The sequence below is a fragment of the Sorghum bicolor genome, chromosome 7 (assembly GCF_000003195.3).
Source record: "Sorghum bicolor cultivar BTx623 chromosome 7, Sorghum_bicolor_NCBIv3, whole genome shotgun sequence".
Classification (NCBI taxonomy): Eukaryota; Viridiplantae; Streptophyta; class Magnoliopsida; order Poales; family Poaceae; genus Sorghum; species Sorghum bicolor.
Genome location: NC_012876.2, coordinates 60,451,396 through 60,471,352, shown reverse-complemented (window position 1 = coordinate 60,471,352; position 19,957 = coordinate 60,451,396). Strand labels below are relative to the sequence as shown.

The window sequence follows — 19,957 nt, the reverse complement described above, 5'->3', positions numbered from 1 at the left end:
TATCGGTATTTATAATATCAAATAAATACAATTAGGCTAATTACAAAACCCATTTTCATAATAAATTAATTTAGAATCGTTGACATAAATATTTATTCACTAGGCCTTGTTTAGTTCTAAAATTTTTTGGGAAATCGACACCGTAGCATTTTCGTCTCGTCAATTTCGACCAAACTGTGTAATTAGTTTTTATTTTCGTTTATATTTAATACTTCATGCATGCGCCTAAAAATTCGATGTGACGAAGAATCTAAAAATTTTTGCAAAATTTTTTGGAACTAGACAAGGCCTAAAATTTTGATCGCGGACTATTTAGATTGACATGCAATCTATACTTGTATTTTGTATTTTGGACGGAGGGAGTACAAACATAAGATAACATGCTCCCGGTGCTGCTCTGTGCCAAAATTTAAATCTGGTGCAGAGACGGTCCTCGAATGTTTTAATTTTGCACCAACCCCACACCATGCACGGTACCCTCATTACATTTATTTGTGCAGATGCGACCTATTTTATTTATTTGGTGCATGCATTGCATTGCTTCTCCATGTCCTGTCTCGTGTGTCCTCCATCTCTTTATAATAATTCGAGTCTCCCTCTGTCTCTCTCTCTCTCTCTCCGTTTCTCTATCGCATCCCAAAGTTCTCACACAACAGTCAACAGACACAGTGAAGCTCAGTGCCTCTCTCTCTCTCTGCAGCTGCCTAGCTCATCAAGCAGTCAAAACGATCGCCGGCGGCGAGGATCGGAGACGACGACGATGATGGTGGATAGCATGGACGCGGCGAGGATCATAGACTACTTCAAGGGCAAGTGCATCCTCGTCACCGGCTCAACAGGCTTTCTTGGAAAGAGTATGTGTAGTTTCTATACCTATATATCTACTCCGATCCTACTTCGTTTACATCTGCAAAGATATATACGTACAGTAGACATTTATATCCATTAATTCATGCCTGATGATGCAGTTCTTGTGGAGAAGATCTTGCGAGTGCAGCCTGACGTCCACAAGATTTACCTTGTTGTACGTGCGATCGACGAGCCATCTGCAAAGCAGCGCGTCCAGCAAGAGGTACACGCCCGGGCATATGCAAGCTAATAGCTAGTCGTCTTCTTCATTTTTAACCTGCATGCACACTCTACTCATCTTCTTCGTCAACGATGTCCGTCCTATTACTGCTAGCTAGTATATAGTTGCCGGCCTCTGTTCGCTTGGCTAATAAGTTATGACTAAAAATATTATTCGCTGATTTGTTATAAGAGAAAAACACTGTTGAATGATCGGCAGATTCGGTAGATAAGCTTAATAAGCGAACAGAATTGGCGGGCCATCGTGTTCTTCCATCCTGCTTAATTAATTTATTTCTCCATTACGTAATTGTTATTAGCGATGCACAGTGTTCCTTCTATTCCTCCATTACGTAATTGTTAGCTTAAGAAACGAGTGTAGGTACTCCGTTAATTTATTGCTACAGTGTGTTCAACCAGTGTGCACGTCGTTGTCATGCAATTTTAACTCCTTGTTCCGAAGAGAGAACTAGCCTGCATGCGGCATTGCATTGCATGCATGAGGTTGTTACAGTGACATGTGTTGCTTGCATACGGCCGGTAACAACACGATCGTTTTTTTGCCTTTTCCCTACACCGTTCGAAACGCAAGCTCTCCATTTTAATTACTAGTGCTGCACACGTCGCAATCTCAAATTTATATAATAAGATAACGTTTATGATATTAACTAATTATCATTTTATTATATTAGTTATATTTTATTGTATATCTATTTGAAATTATAATTCTTTGAATTTATCTCTATTAAACTCGAGATTTATTGACTCTCTCTAAGATTGTTGTTGGAATTGTAATTTGTAACCGAGTGAGTACTGGGTCGTTGTCATCTCCTTGCTCTCTAGTGTCGTCGCGTCGTCCTCGTAGACGTCGCTGCTGCGTACAGCACTGTGCAGCATCATTGCATTGCATGATGGGTCTAGTACTTGCCATCTGCCATCCGAGGAATTAATATACCTGCTTTTCGCTTAAATTTATCAGTCGATCAATGCTATTAGGCTTTGTAGTTATCAAAAATTTTTAAGATTTTTAAATTTTGCAGGACATGCATGGTGCATTAAATATACATGAAAATAAAAACTAATTATACAGTTTATATGTAAATCATGAGACAAATCTTTTAAGTCTAGTTACTCTATGATTAGACAATGTTTGTTAAATAAAAATAAAAATGCTACACTATTGAAATCCAAAAAAATTTACAAATTGAACAAGACCTTAGCTATTCAGCAACGTTTTTCTCTCGTAATAAATTAGTAAAGAGTATTTTTAGTCGTAGTTTATCAGCCAAGCGAACAGAGCCTTCATGAGCCATGCGTGGTACCATAATTGACACTAGCTAGCCACAGTATAATTTGGTCATTATGTATCCGATCCAGCACACGTCCGTTCCGTCGTGCCTCGATCGATCCATCGAGTTGTATGCATGGTGTGCATAGATGCATGTGGCATGATTAGTCCGTTCGAAAAAATCATAGCTAAGAGAGTAACACTGCTAAATAATAGATAGATTAATAATCTTAGATCTTGTTTAATTCACCCAAAAAAAACTATAAATTTTTTACGATTTCTCATCATATTAAATCTTATGACATATACATTAAGCATTAAATATAGATAAAAATAAAAATTAATTGTACAGTTCGTCTGTAAATCGCAAAATAAATATTCTAATTTAGTTCATCTATGATTTGACAATATTTATTAAATAAAAACGAAAATACTACGATAAAAAAACAAAATTTGGAAACTGGAGAAGACCTGAGCGAACAGCCTTGTCAGTTGCCCGTGCCGCGCGCGGGGAGGAGGACGGACCGGCCGGCCGGAGGTGGCAGTAATTGCGACGGAACAGCCGGCACGCGGCGGGGGGAAGGTGAACGCAACGTGCACATGGGGCGGCCGGCCGGCGGCGGCAGCTGGAGCGGCCGGTTTCGTTTGTATTTGACAAATATTGTTCAATTATGGACTAACTAGGCTTAAAAGATTCGTCTCGTCAATTCCGACTAAACTGTGCAATTAGTTTTTATTTTCGTCTATATTTAATACTCTATGCATGTGTCTAAAGATTCGATGTGACGAGAAATGTGAAAATTTTTATAAAATTTTCTGGTAAGTAAACAAGGCCCTAGTAGAGTAGTAGCTACTAGCTGCGGCATGCCTGCATTGTCCGTACGTAGTACCTTCTCCTTCATGACGCCCCACCTACTCCAGCCGTCCAGCGGCGGCTAGCTAGCTAGCTCTAGCTAGTCCGCCAGGCTGGATCTGACTTAGGCCAAAAATTTTAATTTTGGCTGCTCTATCACTTTTATTCATATTTAATAATTATTATGTAATTATAAACTAACTAGATTTAAAAGATTTATCCTATAAAATTTGATGTGATAAAAAATTTTAAAAAATTTTAGGAATGGCTAAGCCTTGGGTGCGCCTGGCTAGTACAGGCACTTCAATTTTGCCTGTTAGCGCACTCACAATGCAGACTCTATCATGGAGTCTAAAATTATTTATTACCTCGAACAATGTGAACTTAGAGTCTAAATAAGACTTGGAGTCTTATTTTTTCTATCTCATTCTTCAATAAATACGGTGCCACATCAGGAAAATACCATAAATAATATGTAATTAATTATCTTGGACTTTGTGATAAAGTCTTACATTGAGAGTGCCCTTAGGCCACTCACAATACAGACTCTATCATAGAGTCTAAAGTTATTTATTACCTCGAACAATGTGGACTTGGAGTCTAAATAAGACTTGGAGTCTTATTTTTTCTACCTCTTTCTTCAATACCACATCAGCAAAAATATCATAAATAATATGTAATTAAGTGTCTTGGACTCTGTGATAGAGTCTTGCATTGTGAGTGCCCTTAGCAGTCATCGTCATCTTCTTGCCACAGCCTAGTGCTGTGTACTAAACTACTAATACTCTCTGTCTCTCAAAGCTTCAATATTTAGAGTTGTCCTAAGTCAAAATTTTAAAACTTTGACCGGATTTTAAGAAAAAACATTCAGATTTATAGTACCAAATTAATACCATTATATTGATTATAGAACATATTTTTATAAGATACTCATTTTATGTCATAGATATTGATACTCTTTTCTATAAAATTGGTCAAACTTAAAAAAAATTACTGCCATAGATTCTAGGAGTTAAGCTTGCAGAGACAAATTAAGAGAGTACTCCGTACATTAGTACACAAAAGTCGGAGTGTTTAAATCCGGTGGTTAAAATTTAGGAGTAACACATCGGGTGTTATAAAAAATTATAGAAGTTCTTAGTAATTCATAAGACAAATTTATTAAGCCGATTAGTTAGTCATTAGTAACATATTTATTGTGGCACTATATTGTCAAATCATAGACTAATTAGGTTTTAAAAATCATCTCACAAATTAATCGCAATCTATATAATTAATTATTTTTTAGTCTATATATATTTAATAATTTATATATATGTCTCAATAAAGAGCTAAACTTTAGACGAACTAAAGAAGACCGCAATGCCCCGCTGGCGCTGGGTAAAGCTATGCTATGGAGCAGTTTTTAGTTTGTAAAATTTTTTAGGTTTAGCTATTATAGTATTTTTATTTGTATTTAGTAATTATTATTTAATTATAGACTAACTAGTTTTAAAAGATTTGTCCCACCAATTTTGCCGGATTAGTAGGTGTGCTCCTCGAGCCGAAAAAGAACCACCTTTTAACTGAATGCTTTTTTCTTTTGGTTTTGACTATCGTAATACTTTTATTTTATTTAACAACTATTGTCTAATTATGGACTAATTAGATTTAAAAAATTTGTCTCACAAATTATGTACGTGTCTAAAGATTCGATGTGACGAATAATCTTGAAAATATTTGGAAGGCCTTGTTTAGATCTAAAAAGTTTTTGGATTTTGACATTGTAACACTTCCATTTTTATTTGACAAACATTGTCGAGTTATGGAGTAACTAGGCTTAAAAGATTCGTCTCGCGGTTTGCAGACAAACTGTGCAAGTAGTTTTAGTTTTCATTTATATTAAATGCTATATATATATGCCGCAAGATTCGATGTAACGAAAAATCTTAAAAAAGTTTTTGATTTTCGGGTGAAGTAAGAAAGCCCGAACTGATTGCTGCGTAAAGATTCCCGATTTCTTTTTTTTTGAAAAACCGATTGCTGATGTACTGTAGCTATAATACTTGCTGCAGTATTTTAAGAGAGGAGAATAGCGGCTGCACTTGTTCTCGCAGCCAAACAGGGAATATTGAATGAGCCGTATGCTGGCTGGTTGGTTGGTGACTTGGGCGTGTAAATGAGAATTCATTTCTTCATTTGACTTGGCCTTGTTTAGTTCGCAAAAATTTTCAATATTTTCCGTCACATCGAATCTTTAGTCGTATGCATGGAGCATTAAATATAGACGAAAATAAAAACTAACTGCACAGTTTACCTGTAATTTGTGTGATGAATCTTTTGAGCCCAGTTACTCCATGATTGGACAATGTTTGTCAAATAAAAACGAAATGCTACAGTAGCCAAAAACAAAATTTTTTACGAACTAAACAAGGCCTTGATCGTGCCATGGTCCACCTCGCTCCACCCACATTATGCACATAACAACAACCTCCAATAGTTCATCAATCAATTGGGTAAAAGTAAAAAAGAAGATATATTATAGTACTTTACTAGAACTGAACATATCTATTGCCTGTATAGTCCTAGCTGGGAGTGTATAACAAAGTCAATTGGGTAAATGAGAATTCATTTATTCATTTGACAATGCTTCTTTTCACCTTGCCGTTGTTTAGGCCTAGTTTAGTTAAAAAAATTTTGGATTTCGGTACTGTAGCATTTTCGTTTTTATTTGACAAACATTGTCCAATTATGGACTAACTAGACTCAAAAGATTCATCTCGTGATTTATAGACAAACTGTGCAATTAGTTTTTATTTTCGTCTATATTTAATACTTCATGCATATGCCGCAAGATTCGATATGACAGGGAATCTTGAAAAGTTTTTGGTTTTTGGGGTGAACTAAACAAGGCCTGTTCACCACAAAACTCAAAAACTTTTCAAGATTCCTCGTCACACAAATCTTGTAGCACGTGCATGGAGCACTAAATATATACGAAAACAAAAACTAATTGCACAGTTTGTCTGTAATTTACGAGATGAATCTTTTAAATCTAGTTAGTCTATAAGTTAGACAATGATTGTTAAATACAAACGAAAATGCTACAATGTCAAAATTCAAAAACTTTTCGCAACTAAACAAAGCCCTTGTATATATCTACTTCGAGATTTTTGTAGCACTCGCTGTCCTAGAATAAAACTGTGCGTCTTGTTCTTCGATGAGTCATCAATTTATTTTAAATTTGAACTAGATTTATATGAGTAACTGCTTTGGTGATGACGTACTGACGTGTGTGCATGCTTGGATCGGATACACACTACGTGCAGGTGATAGACACGGAGCTGTTCGGCCTCCTGAGAGAGAAGCATGGCAAGGGGTTCCAGCAGTTCGTGGACGACAAGGTTGTCGCTTTGGCCGGAGACATCATCTACGACGGCCTTGGCCTGGAGCCACCCATGCTGCACGCGCTGGCCAACGACATCGACGTCATCGTCAACATCGCAGCAACCACCAACTTCTACGAAAGGTCATGCATATGAGAAAATTATTGTCATCTTTTTTCGAACGTTCGATCGATATAATTTGGATGATGAAATTATATGTATATTTTGAACTTTGATTTTGATGCATGCATGCAGATACGATGTGTCGCTGGATGTGAACGTGATGGGAGTGAAGCACCTGTGCACGTTCGCCAAGCAGTGCGCCAGGCTCAAGATGCTGATGCACGTCTCCACCGCGTTCGTGTCGGGCTTCAGGGAGGGCCTCATCCTGGAGAGACCCATCAAGCCGGGCGAGTCCCTGCGCGAGGGCACGTACCTGGACGTGGACACGGAGCTGCGCCTGGTCAAGGAGGTGAAGAAGTCGCTGGCCATGGCGAACGCTGGCGACGGCGACGGCGACGCGCACACCGACGTCAAGATGACGGAGCGGAAGGCGATGAAGGAGCTGGGACTGCAGCGGGCGCGCCACTTCGGGTGGTCCAACACCTACGTCTTCACCAAGGCCATGGGGGAGGTGGTCCTGGGCCAGCAGCTCCGCGCCGGCGTCGGCGCCGGCGCCGGCGACGGAGGCCGCGACATCCCTGTGGTGGTGATGCGGCCCAGCATCATCACCAGCGTGCGGGACGACCCGGTGCCCGGGTGGATGCAGGGGACGCGCACCATCGACAGCATCATCATCGGGTACGCCAAGCAGAACCTGTCGTGCTTCCTCGCCGACCTGGGGCTCGTCATGGACGTCATCCCGGGGGACATGGTGGTCAACGCCATGATGGCCGCCGTGGTGGCGCACTCCGGCGAGCGCGGCGCGCCGCAGGTGGTGTACCATGTCACCTCGTCGCTGCGCAACCCGGCCACCTACGACGTGCTCTATCAGTCTGGACGCCGCCATTTCTACGAGAACCCGCGCGTCGGCAAGGATGGCAGGGTCATCCCTACCAGGGAGATGTACTTCTTCAACACCATCGCTAGGTTTCACCTCTACATGATCCTCACCTACAAGATACCACTAGAGGTACTATACGATATATATATATGGTTAATTAGATCTCTGTCGACATGCGTGCCTTGATTTTGCTATATATCAACTGATATACTATTATGCTGGTAATAATGCAGATTCTGCACTTGGTGAATCTGCTGCTGTGTGGGCTTTTCTCAAGGCTTTACAATGACCTCAACCGCAAATACAAGTTTGTGATGCATCTCGTTGACGTCTACGGCCCCTTCGCCTTCTTCAAAGGATGGTAAACATGCATGATGTTGTTCACATAAAAATTATATGTATTAGTACTACTACTCCATCCTATCATAAAAAATAGACGTTTGCATTGGCATTTGACAAGAAGATTTAGTCATCTCTTTATTAAGACTCAATGACTTTTTATATTTATTTATTTACTTTGGAAACTTAAAAACAACATGATTATGTTGTAATGGAAAGTATATTATGAATTATTAGATTTGACGAGCATATTAATTGTAATGGAAACTGTGATCAAAATCATATCCTGGATACCATAAACGAGCTCAGGCGGTAATTAGTTAATTGAGCTTGAGTCAGCAAATTAAATTAAACTGGACCGTGCATCTATATTAATTCTTGAATTTAAAAGGAGTAATACTTATTTCATTGTGTGATGGTGATGAAGCTTTGATGACATGAACTTGGAGCGGCTGAGGCTGACGATGGCAATGAAGACCCCTGAAGATCAAATGTTCAATTTCGACCCTAAGACCGTCGACTGGAATGATTACTTCACCAAAATCCACATCCCTGGTGTTCTCAAGTATTTGTGCAAGTGAAGCCTTCTTTCACAGTTTGCTGCTTCGTCACCTTCTTCCTATAGAAAATTAATGGCTCCTGTTCTTTATGATGAAACCAATATTACTATGTTTGTTGTACCTGTTCTGTGTTATCAAGGAACAAAATAAGTCGGCTAGGTTGATATATATATATAGTTGTATTGGAGAGGCCCCATAGTGATCATCAGACGTGTGTTCGTGTGTATGTGTTAGGTGGCACCGTGGCAACCAATATATATCTTGATTGCGAACTTCTGTAATCTGTGTCATCTGTACGTGTCAGTGACAATGAAAAGGACCTGTAATATCTATATGTAATGGCTGTGACGACATTGCGAAAGGAAAACAAATCAGAAAGTAGGGTTTTCTGATCTGAACGTTGGAGATATATTCCTTGCTCTTTTCCGAATGAAGACCATTCTTGCAGCTATTTTTCACCAAGTTTCTTGTGCAGGTTCCCAGTTCAGAAAGGATGCACACCATTTCCTTATTTGAAGGTTGGTAAGTAGGAACCTTTAATTTTCTAGCTTGTTTCTTTTGCTAAATATTGTATGTTCAGATGAGTGTGAAGGAAAAGCATCTTTCTCCTTTTTAATGATAAAGCTTATTGCACCAAATTGACCATGGAAGCTCCTAAATTTTGAAGGTTGCACACCATACTAACTTACTCTAAGGTTGGTATGTAGCCTCTACGTAGCTTGTTTGTTTGGTTATGTTGTTTCCAATATATTGAGATCAATGTGATGGAGGCCATCTTTAATTCATTGTTTTCATTTTAGAGGACTTTTTAGAGAGTTGTTCAAGGAGGCTCCCAAATTGTGGAAGTTACACATCACCAGTATTATTACTCTAAGGACATTAATATTTAAGCCTTATAATTAGTGTTTGTTCTAAAGGATTCTCAAAGACTATGAAGGTATAGCCATATTTGGTTTACACTAACCTTCTCCACTTATCAAAATGTTTGAATTTTTCTTAGCAAAGAATTATATGTGTAGTAACTTTCTTATCAATCCTAAAGTTTTTGTTGAATTGATAAGCTAACATGCATGAAAACCAAATGAGATTACCCTAATAAAGAGAGAATAAGTTGCAAGAGAACAACTAAATGGCCAAAATCTCCTGCTAAGACCTATGTCATCTAAATCATGTCTTCAACTTTGATGATTTAGATGACAATACAAGCCTAGGACTGACATGAATGCTAAAGATATGTTAAACGGGTTCTAATAGGTCTTAGGAATGTAGGAGAAGACATCTTTGTAGGCGGCGGATCATTCGGTGCAATGCAAAAAAAGTTGTAGGCTTTGTCCGACGGCTATTCGAGGGGGAATATAAGTTCTACTAGTTTGCCAGATGTTGTTTGAGTACATTGAGACTGCTAAAAGCTAAGGAAAGTGTTTCTACACTCTATCCACCCTTTCAAGTGCATCGAGATCATATCCAATGCTAGATAGGTACCATAGTTCATCCTTATGAGTGTTAGACCTTACATGTTGAGATCTTTGTAAGCAAGGGTTGTTCCGCCCATTTATCTTGGTGATCCAGAGTGCTTGAGATTTATGTGACCCTTTGGTGAGGGCCTTGGTGGATCTTCCGATCTTCATGTGGAGCGGTAGCAAGTTGGTGTATGAGGGACGAGGAGACCCCTTTCTTCATGGAGAAACTCTATAGTGGATAGGATGTCAAGGTGACCAAAAGAGTTGGGTGACTCACGGCACTTGCCTTTGGTTGGTAGGGACCTTAGTGTCAGTCCTGTGACCAGAAGAGACTTGGTAAACAGGAACGTACCTTGGTGGAGCTCCAACATGGACTAGGCTGGGGTTGCACCAATACTATGTAATAAATGGTCTTTGTTAGTTTGTCCAATCTATACCTAGCTCTTTGCTTACCGTACTTATTGCTCTGCTTTGCTTGTGTGACATTTATCTTTCTAGATTGGCTATAGGCTAGCTGATAGGATTGGTTTTAAGTTGCAAAACTCTTTGTAGGTTGAGGGTAAGATAAAGCATGCTAAAAAATCTTAAGTGCACATCATGCTTGATTTAGCTTGTGGTTTTCATTGAGACCTAGAGTTATGTTTTGAAACTGGCACCAAATTCATCCCTCCTTTGTGCATTCGCAGTGACCTTTCACCCTATGGCTCTATTTATAGGAGAGGAGATATGCTGAGATGGTTGTTTGTATTTATTTTCCTTGGTGGGACTAATGATTACACAAATGTACAAGCCCTCAAATTTTACAATTATATCCTTGGATATTTATACATACATATGCCTCGAACCTAGTATCTGAGCTTCTTTTGCACACAAAGGAAAATGCTGGAATGGGTGATGAAAAATTGCAAGCAAGCCATCAAGGGAAAGATATTGTATTGGCTATGCGCATTCATTCCTACCGCTGACACGCTGCTGCTGATGTTGGTGTTAAATATTTGTACCATTTACTGTATATATAACAGGGTGGATCTAGCAGTGACCAGTGAGACGGGTGCTCAAGCTCCTTCCCTACCGTTGTCGTGACAATGTGGAGTCTTTCCTAACTTCTATAGCCATGAAAGGAAGGAACAAGTGATTCTAGAAGTTAAAGATAACTTAAGCCTCTTTTTTAAAAAAATAGATCCTTGGATATCTTCTGCTGGTGGTGTTTTTAATTTCGTGAAGACGTCTTCGCGACTTTAGTATTTGTTAGTCAGAGCAACCACGGCGGGCAGACTATACTGAACTTGTGTGTATAAATGCTGATCCTTGGCGTGTTACTGCACTCGTCTCACTGGCTGCTTGAGCAGCTTGCAGGACAGGGAAGCATCGCCGCCATAACATCTCTCCGTGTGTGTCCCTCCGTCCTGCACATAATACAATCACGCACAAAAGAGCCTCTTTTCCCTGCAACCATCTCAAGCAAAATTACAAGCAAGATTGAGAGTGTTTGTGAGAGAGAGTATATAGGCGATCGGCGACGGATGATGGATAGCATGGACGCGGCGAGGATCATAGGCTATTTCAAGGGGAAGACCATCCTCATCACCGGCTCAACTGGCTTTCTTGGAAAGAGTATGTGTACTATCATCACTAGCTCGACAGGAGCACATCTTCTATCAAAGCTTGATGACCTGCATGTGATGAACGAATAATGGATGATCTTGTTCGTGCAGTTCTTGTGGAGAAGATAGTACGGGTGCAGCCTGATGTGAGCAGGATCTACCTCCTCGTAAGAGCGACTGACGCGGCGTCCGCAAAGCAGCGCGTCCAACAAGAGGTCATTACTAATCCACACCATCACCTTTTGGGAGCTGTCCACGCAGCACTCTGGGCGTTACACGCACTCTCAACACCCAATTTCTTCTTCACATCTTTTTCTCCTCTCGACGCGCCTTGCCGCGGTATGGTAGGGTCTTTCCGGAGCACCGCCATCGAGGCCGCAGCTGCTCCGACAAGACCCTACCACACCCACGACGGTCTCCTCCTCCCTCCTCCTTCTCCTCTACCACTGTTGTGGTTATGGGTGCCCTCGCCCTGACTTGTCCCTAGCCGCGCCAAAACCCTAACGTCCTCCTCCCGTCGTTCCCACTGCCTAATCAGCCTGCCTCCCATGAGTCCCTTCTAAACCTGTTGGAGTAGGGAGAAGGAGGAGGTCGGAGATAGAGAAGAATGAGAAAGAGGAATCTAAGTGTTGAGAAGGTAGCATTATTCTTATTTTATACATGCATAAACATGCACTTTTTCTGAATAATTTATCACTAACCTACATAAATATACTCCATATAATGCATGCTTTTTGTACATAGCAGTGTTCCTTGTAATAGTATAATAATAATAAAACGAGTATTGTGGTTACAGCGTCAACCAAATTAACACTCAATCTTTAATTTCTCGCACGAAACCAAGTTGCACGTTGCGTGTGTGGTTATTGAGCTGCCTGCCTACCTTAATTTTAGCTGATTGTCGCTTTTCCCATGTCGATACCGCCCAGGTGCGACAGCGGCTGATGGATTTATGTACTGCCGTTGTTCACCTGTCAACTTTCATCTCATCTCTCTCGAAAAATATACGGTCAAGAGAGCACGCACGCGGCAAGCTAGCTAATATAAATATAGCATCATGTTGGGGCTATTTTGCTAATTATGAATTTAATGTGTGTATTTAATTTTATATTAAAAAACAATATTAGGTTTCATCGAAATCAAACTATCTTAAGTTTGAGTAACTTTATACTCTGTTTTAAATTATAGACATTTTAAATGTTCTTAAGAAATAATGCATCTTGTAATTTGGGATGGAGATAATAATAATATAAAAAGTTTATGACTTCAAATAGGTATATTAAGAAAATATGTTGTATGACGAATTTAATGGTACCTATTTAGTACGATAAATCTTAGTATTTTTTTATAATAAATTTAGTTAAACTTAACGTAGTTTATAGCCAGTAGTTTATAGCCAGTGTAGTAGCACACCAAATCAGCGATCGCCAGGATATATAATGAAGTGATTTTGTGGTGCCTGTGCATGCTTGCACCGTGCATGGATGCAGGTGACCGGCACCGAGCTGTTCAGCCTCCTGAGGGACAAGTATGGCGAGGGCTTCGACCTGTTCATCCAAGAGAAGCTTATTCCTTTGGCTGGAGACATCACGAAGGAGGACCTGGGCCTGGAGCCGGCCACATTCGACGACCTCGCCAAGGAGATGGACGTCATCGTCAACGTTGCTGCAACCACCAACTTCTACGGAAGGTCTGTCTGAAAAAGCATATATATATATATATATATATATATATATATATATATATATATATATATATATATATATATATTACTCTAGCTACAAAATAATTTATTTTGTAGCCACTTTGAGTTACAATAATTACTATGGGGTGTTTGGGACTACTCTGCTCCATGTTTTTCAGCTCTGCTCTACGTTTTTTAGCCAAACGGTTTCAGCTCCACGCACTCAGTTCGAGGAAAAAGGGTGAAGTTGTGAGAGCACCTAAAGAGGTACTCCACAAACCCCAGTTTTTTGTGGAGCTGCTCCATGGTGAATTTTATAGAGTAGAGTTTGTAGAGCAGTCCCAAACACCCCTATATTAATGTACAAGATTATAGTAACTCCACGAGTCAAGCCCAACCAGCCCATGCTTTTGGCCCATTAGCATATCTATCTATACCTAATACTAAAGAGGCAAAATTTCAGCCTGGAATTTTTTTTTGTCTGGCCTTCCTATCTACCAGGTTGCGGTACTCAGAGTTTGCCTCGGAGCCGCCAGCGTAGCCAACTAAAAAAGAAAAATCCTAGCCAAGCACGCAATGCAACCCCACCTCGGCCGCTCCGGACCATATAACCCGCTCCACCGCGACACGTTCATCTCATCTTGCGTTTGCTTTCTCCATCTCTCTCCCCCGTCCGGCGTCCGGCCCCCTCACGAATCTCCCATAGCAACACCGACCCGGCGGCCATGGCCAGGCGGTTCTCAGATCCCACGACGCGCTCGCTCAACAACAGGATGCATCTCGACGCGTACACCCCGTCCTCGGCGAAGCTGCGCTGGGTGCCGAAGCCCCAAGCCTGCGGCCGCGGCCAGCTCCCGCTCCCGCACCGGTCTGCGGCGGCCGTTCACCAGCGCACCCTCTGCTCCGCTGGCCGGATCGGGCCACAGGCGCCCGCCGTGGTGCCGAAAAAGAAGATGGTGTCAACCCCCGCCGAATCAAATGGGCTCGACGATGTTTTCTGCCGTGGCGCCCAAGCCGAGCTCACTCCCCATGCCAGCCTTCTTCCTCTGGCGCGCGGAGTCCAAGGCCACCCAAGGTCTCCTCCGCATCGGCGAGCTCGCCTAACATGGCTGACAGTCCCTCAACCAGACTCTGTCTACTCCTCCATTCACCCTTCAGCTTCGTCTGACAACACCATGAACGTCGACACTAGGCCAATTTAACTCTTGTTGATGCGGGTGGTGGAGGTGCTGTTACTATATATTATATGAGCTCTTTTACAGTGGTTGGGGGTACTTCTTGGTTCCTATAGGTTCCTAAATAAATTATTAGCACTAATTAATTTTATGAGTGGAAGGTTAGGATTGTAATTGTGGCTCCCCCGCACCCCTCTCTGCGCACAGACACACCCGAAAGACGTATCGCCGCGGCCTTGCCTCGCCCTCTCCATCACGCATCGTGCACGCATCGCAGCCGCCTCGCCATCGCGCATCACTGCCGCCTCGCCCTCATCCTCGCACGGCACCACCGTCGGCCTACCCCCAGCCTTGTGCAGAGTGTCGCTACCAGCCTGCCTCGGCAGATCGCCACCGCCGGCCTGCCCTCGGCTTGCCTCCCGACCACTATCGCCGCCGCGCGCACCAGCGTCCTATCCCGCCGCTGGTGCGGCCTGTGGAACTGCGTCCCGGCGCTCTCTTTCCACGTGGGAGCACGGACGCCGCCGGATCTCGCCTCCAACAAAGACTTCACGGGATGTACGCGGTGCCGCCGTTCGCAGAGGACTGCAGAGGATGGATCGCGTGCCCTGGATGCCGCAACCCTGCCCTTGCGCTCGCCCTTGCCCTGGCAGCCGGCGCCGCAGCAGCACGGACTCACAGTTCACAGTGAGAAGGGAGAAGAGAGATGAGAGAGTGGCTAGATCGAGGAGGTAGAGAAAACATGCGACTTCAATTCAATCAATCATCCCTATACTAGTTTCTAGTATAATGTTTACCATTCTACCCTTAATTATATAAATAAATCTTAAAAATAGAATTATCCTAATGAGTTTCTTCTACTAATTTTAGTATACACTTAGTGCATATGGCCCCACTGTTTAGTATGCACTTGGTGCCTCTTCGATTGGTTCCTCTTGGTTCCTTTGCCTTTTTAGCCGTCGGATCGGCTCTCGTGGACCGTCCATTTTTCGACAACCATTGTAAAAAATCTCATATTATATTGTCATCCATGATGACATCATCCTCAGCCGTGACGATCAGGTCGATGCGGGGAGACATCCTGTGCGCTAGGCGAAAGAACTACCTCAAGTGTGGAGTCGTCGTCGACTACGATGCTGGCCTGCATGCACACATGCAAGATGTTTCGTGAGTCAGTCACGGCAGACGACACCCAAACGTACATACATAATTGTTTATTCCGTGTTTGTTTCCATAATGAGGATCAACACTTTAGCTTACTTTTTTCGTTGTGAAACAGCTAAGATAAGCAGGAAGCGACGAGAAAAGAATGAACACAAAACGAAAGAAAAGATACTTTCATTATTAAACTACTAGGAGGAGAATCTGTCTTACCTAAGGTTTTCAAAAATGTTGTGGTTATATATAATGTATAACTTACATTTATTATGGGTTTAAAAATGTTATAACAATATTCATCCTATTTATGTTTCATACGTTTTCTATCAAAATATTGTAATAATATATAACAATGTTTGTGGATTTAAAAATGTATAACAATGTTTGTACGAGTTAAAGCAAAACACAGTTGATTTGAAGACGAATTGAAACACATTTCACTTCAGTCAAAAGTTATAAATGACAATTCAATAAATTATATGTTCCCGTAGCAACGCACGGGCATTTTTCCTAGTAATAACTAATTGCTTAATTTGTCTATAATTTGCGAGACATATCCTTTAAATCTAGTATATTCTAATGATGCGGTCAGCAGGTGATTAACCTAATCACAATACACCACGCACGCCGCCACCACTAGTTGGCCGGCTCCTCTCTGTGCTTGTGCACGGACGTACAGGAGAGGCCGTAAAGGGTTCTTGTGCCGTGCTGGTTGTTCTGTTGCAGTCCGCGGCATCGACGAACGCTAGCACGCTGTGTTGTCGTCGTTCTTCTCTTAGTAACTAAACTATCGTAAATATGTATACATATTATCGTAAATTAGTATATAAAATTATTGTAAATAAAGGTGGCTATAGAATAACTTATTTTGTAGCTAGCTATTGAATATATACCCTCCCTAGGGAGAGTATATTCAGTAGCCAACTACCAAAAGGGTTATTATGTAGTCACTTCCATTTATGATAATATCAATACTATATTTATAACATATGAAGATATTTACCGTAACGTCATAGTAAACCACTTAGTATAGAGTTACTATAATCTCACAAATTAACACAGTAATTATCGTAACTTAAAGTGGCTACAGAATAAGTTATTTTATAGCTATATATATATATATATATATATATATATATATATATATATATATATAATCGTGCATGCAATGCATGTGAATATTGCAAAGTGAAAAAAAAATATATGCAGATATGATGTCTCGTTGGGTGTGAACGTGATGGGGGTGAAGCACCTGTGGGAGTTCGCCAAGCAGTGCGCCAACCTGAAGATGTTCATGCATGTCTCCACTGGTCCGTCAGTGTTTGCTCCTACGACTGTGCTCAGTGTCGTCAGTGCTGACGAGCAGCAAAAAAACTGATGGATCTGCCTGCGTGCTCGCAATGCATGCAGCCTATGTGTCCGGCGACAGCACGGAGCTGATCCTGGAGAAGCCCATCAAGCCCGGCGAGGCGCTGCGGGAAGGCATGCACCTCGACATCGACGACGAGCTGCGCCTCGTCAGCGACGTCAAGAATGATGTGGCGACGACGACGAATGCCGCCGGCGCCGGCGCCGGCAGCGACGACGCGAGAGCGGCGGAGAGGAAGGCGATGAAGGAGCTGGGCCTGCAGAGGGCGCGCCACTTCGGGTGGTCCAACACGTACGTCTTCACCAAGGCCATGGGCGAGATGCTGCTGGGGCAGCAGCAGCTCCGTGGCGGCGACGGCGACATGCCGGTGGTGATCGTGCGGCCCAGCATCATCACCAGCATCCGGGCGGACCCGGTGCCGGGGTGGATGCAGGGCACGCGCACCATCGACACGCTCATCATCGGCTACGCCAAGCGGAAGATCTCGGCGTTCCTCGCCGACCTCCGCATGGTGATGGACGTCGTCCCGGGGGACATGGTGGTGAACGCCATGCTGGCGGCCGTGGTGGCGCACTCCGTGGAGCGCCGCGGCGGCGGCGCGCAGGCGGCCATGACGATATACCATCCCACCTCGTCGCTGCGCAACCCGGTGACGTACGCCGTCCTCTACCGCTCCGGCAGACGCCACTTCAAGGAGCACCCGCGCGTAAAGGACAACGGCGAGGTCATCCCCAACAACAAGATGCGATTCTTCACCACCATCCCGCGGTTCCGCCTCTACATGATCCTCTCCTACAAGCTGCCACTCGAGGTCCGTCTCCGTCATTTGTCATGCTGTTTATTTTTTTCAAAAAAAAAAAGAAACTTTATTCTACTAGAATATAGAAAAATGAAATGTGAAATGCGAAATTCATGTTTTGCTTGTTTGTTTTTGTTTTTATTGCGAAAAAAATGTTTTGCATGTTTGTAGATGTTGCACATGTCGAATCTGCTACTCTGTGGGCTCTTCTCTCAGTTCTACAAGGACTCCAACCGCAAGTACAAGTTTGTGATGCATCTAGTTGACGTCTATGGCCCCTTCGCCTTCTTCAAAGGATGGTATGTAGTACGCAGGACGCTTAGAGATTCATCTATCTTGTAATTTTATTTTACACAATAACTGGATCGGAAATTATATATCTTGATGAAATGAGGTGTGGATCTTTTTTCAGTTTCTGAATTTACTTTGTTTCCTTTCATGCATGGCGATGAAGCTTTGACGACACAAACATGGAGCGCCTGCGGTCCACGATGGTGATGAACACTCCTGAAGATGACATGTTCAACTTCGATCCCAAGACCATCGACTGGGACGATTATTTCTACAGAATTCACATACCTGGTGTCCTCAAGTACGTCTTGAAGTGAAGAGACCTGTGTGGTTGCTTCTTCACCTTGTTCTGGGGAAAACTCTGTTCTATATATATGTGTGTGTGGAAAGACACACCTTGCTTCTTCACCTAATCACCTTGTTCATATATGTGTGGGGAAAAACTTAGTTTTACCTCTGCTGGCTGTAATCAATCACAAAGCCAAGTCATCCATTGACCAAACCTGTTAAATGTATTGGTCAACTCAAGCACCATATATGAAATGTGAATAAAAATGTGTGCTTTGTGTTGGCTGGCAGCAGCCTATCTGAATTCTGATTTCTGAAGTAGTAATCTCTTCCAGTAGAGTACAGTGAAAAGGAACTGTAATCCCTGCTGCCTAAGGTATCAACCAAATTGGGAAGCAAAACTGATCAGAAATAACTATGCGATGCCGACGAGGACTGTTACGCCCAACTTGTTATTTGCCTTGTTGGCACCTTTGTAAGCAAGACTGCAATTGGCAGCCCAAGATCACACATATTTGTTCAGCTTTGATCCAAAGACCATTTGATTGGGACGATTGGTTTCTGCAGAATCCATATTATTCGTACCATCCTCGATTGCCATAGGAACAGCGAATACACGATCCACCTCCTTGCAAACACATAGAGGATCTGGAATCGCCTGTTTTTCAGCACTACGGTACTTTTCAGCGAATGAATAGTATTTTTTTTTCATAACAAATCAGCATAAGCAGCAACAACCATATACGATCATGGACTAATGGGAGTTCTCCAAGCACAGAGCAGCTGCATTAGTTTGCTTCAGTGTTTCAGTGGTGGCGCGCGGCGGGTTTTGAAGTTAGGATGCCAGTAAATGCGCTGAGGTCCTAGGAGATATGGTAAATGCGAAATGCAAGAATTTTTGGAGGAAGTGCCCACCACATGTACTATTTGGAAAAATAAAATATGAAGCAAGACTTTGGTACACTTCAGACGCCTTTTTGTCAAGTTTGTGCTTTGACTGGCTGAACTTTGTTTTGAAAACACCTTTCTATATTAGTACAGGTCATGCAGAGTCCTGCCAGCGTTTTTTTTAAAAAAAAAAGACCTAGGTAATTGCAAAAGGATGTTAATATGTTATCTGTTGACTGGATTGTTAGATTTATTAGTGAAAACCCGTATCTGAAGTAATAATGATGAAAAAATGCGCGACTGTGTTATCTGGTAGCCTATCTGAATTACGTAACTCTTGTGATCTGTATATGTAATATCTATGTGCATTAACAATGTAAATGAGAAGAATGACTGATCAGAAAGTATTTTGTCACGCAGAAGAATGTTGTATCCAAATTGTCACATGCCTTGTTGGCACTTTGCTTTACATGATTAACTTCTAAGAAAGACTGTTGCCAATACAGATTCAGAAAAGTATGCAGTAAGTGTTGCGAAACGGTGTCTGTTGGTGAATAGACACCTTATCACTAATGATCTCATCCGTTGATACAACAAGATTAGAGAAGTGGATTAGCAGTTAATCATAGGATTAGCAGTTAGTAATCCCTGAAGAGGCATGTCCCTTCGGTGGTTCTGTAAACTGAACGGTTGTGTCCGTACGGACATGCCCCCTTCACTTGTATATATTCTATGAGATCAATGAAAGACATAAGTTGTTCACTG

General features: G+C 42.2%; 2 protein-coding genes across 2 annotated transcripts; both read left to right on the top strand.

Moving 5' to 3' along the window:
* On the top strand, positions 543 to 8,885 carry LOC8057985 (fatty acyl-CoA reductase 1). The gene is made up of 6 exons (XM_002445641.2): positions 543 to 854; positions 969 to 1,072; positions 6,518 to 6,717; positions 6,830 to 7,706; positions 7,811 to 7,938; positions 8,344 to 8,885. The coding sequence occupies exons 1-6, from the start codon at positions 548 to 550 to the stop codon at positions 8,495 to 8,497; spliced, it is 1,770 nt and encodes a 589-aa protein (XP_002445686.2). The 5' UTR covers positions 543 to 547; the 3' UTR covers positions 8,498 to 8,885.
* On the top strand, positions 11,264 to 18,608 carry LOC8057984 (fatty acyl-CoA reductase 1). Its single transcript, XM_002445640.2, has 7 exons — positions 11,264 to 11,550; positions 11,652 to 11,755; positions 13,031 to 13,230; positions 16,767 to 16,867; positions 16,968 to 17,737; positions 17,897 to 18,024; positions 18,180 to 18,608. The coding sequence occupies exons 1-7, from the start codon at positions 11,460 to 11,462 to the stop codon at positions 18,331 to 18,333; spliced, it is 1,548 nt and encodes a 515-aa protein (XP_002445685.1). The 5' UTR covers positions 11,264 to 11,459; the 3' UTR covers positions 18,334 to 18,608.

Coding starts and splice junctions, on each gene's coding strand:
- LOC8057984 (XM_002445640.2), top strand. CDS start 11,460: ATGATGGATAGCATGGACGCGGCGAGGATCATAGGCTATTTCAAGGGG. Junction 17,738..17,896: donor CCTACAAGCTGCCACTCGAG/GTCCGTCTCCGT, acceptor GCATGTTTGTAG/ATGTTGCACATGTCGAATCT. Junction 18,025..18,179: donor TTCGCCTTCTTCAAAGGATG/GTATGTAGTACG, acceptor ATGGCGATGAAG/CTTTGACGACACAAACATGG.
- LOC8057985 (XM_002445641.2), top strand. CDS start 548: ATGTCCTGTCTCGTGTGTCCTCCATCTCTTTATAATAATTCGAGTCTC. Junction 6,718..6,829: donor ACCACCAACTTCTACGAAAG/GTCATGCATATG, acceptor GCATGCATGCAG/ATACGATGTGTCGCTGGATG. Junction 7,707..7,810: donor CCTACAAGATACCACTAGAG/GTACTATACGAT, acceptor GTAATAATGCAG/ATTCTGCACTTGGTGAATCT.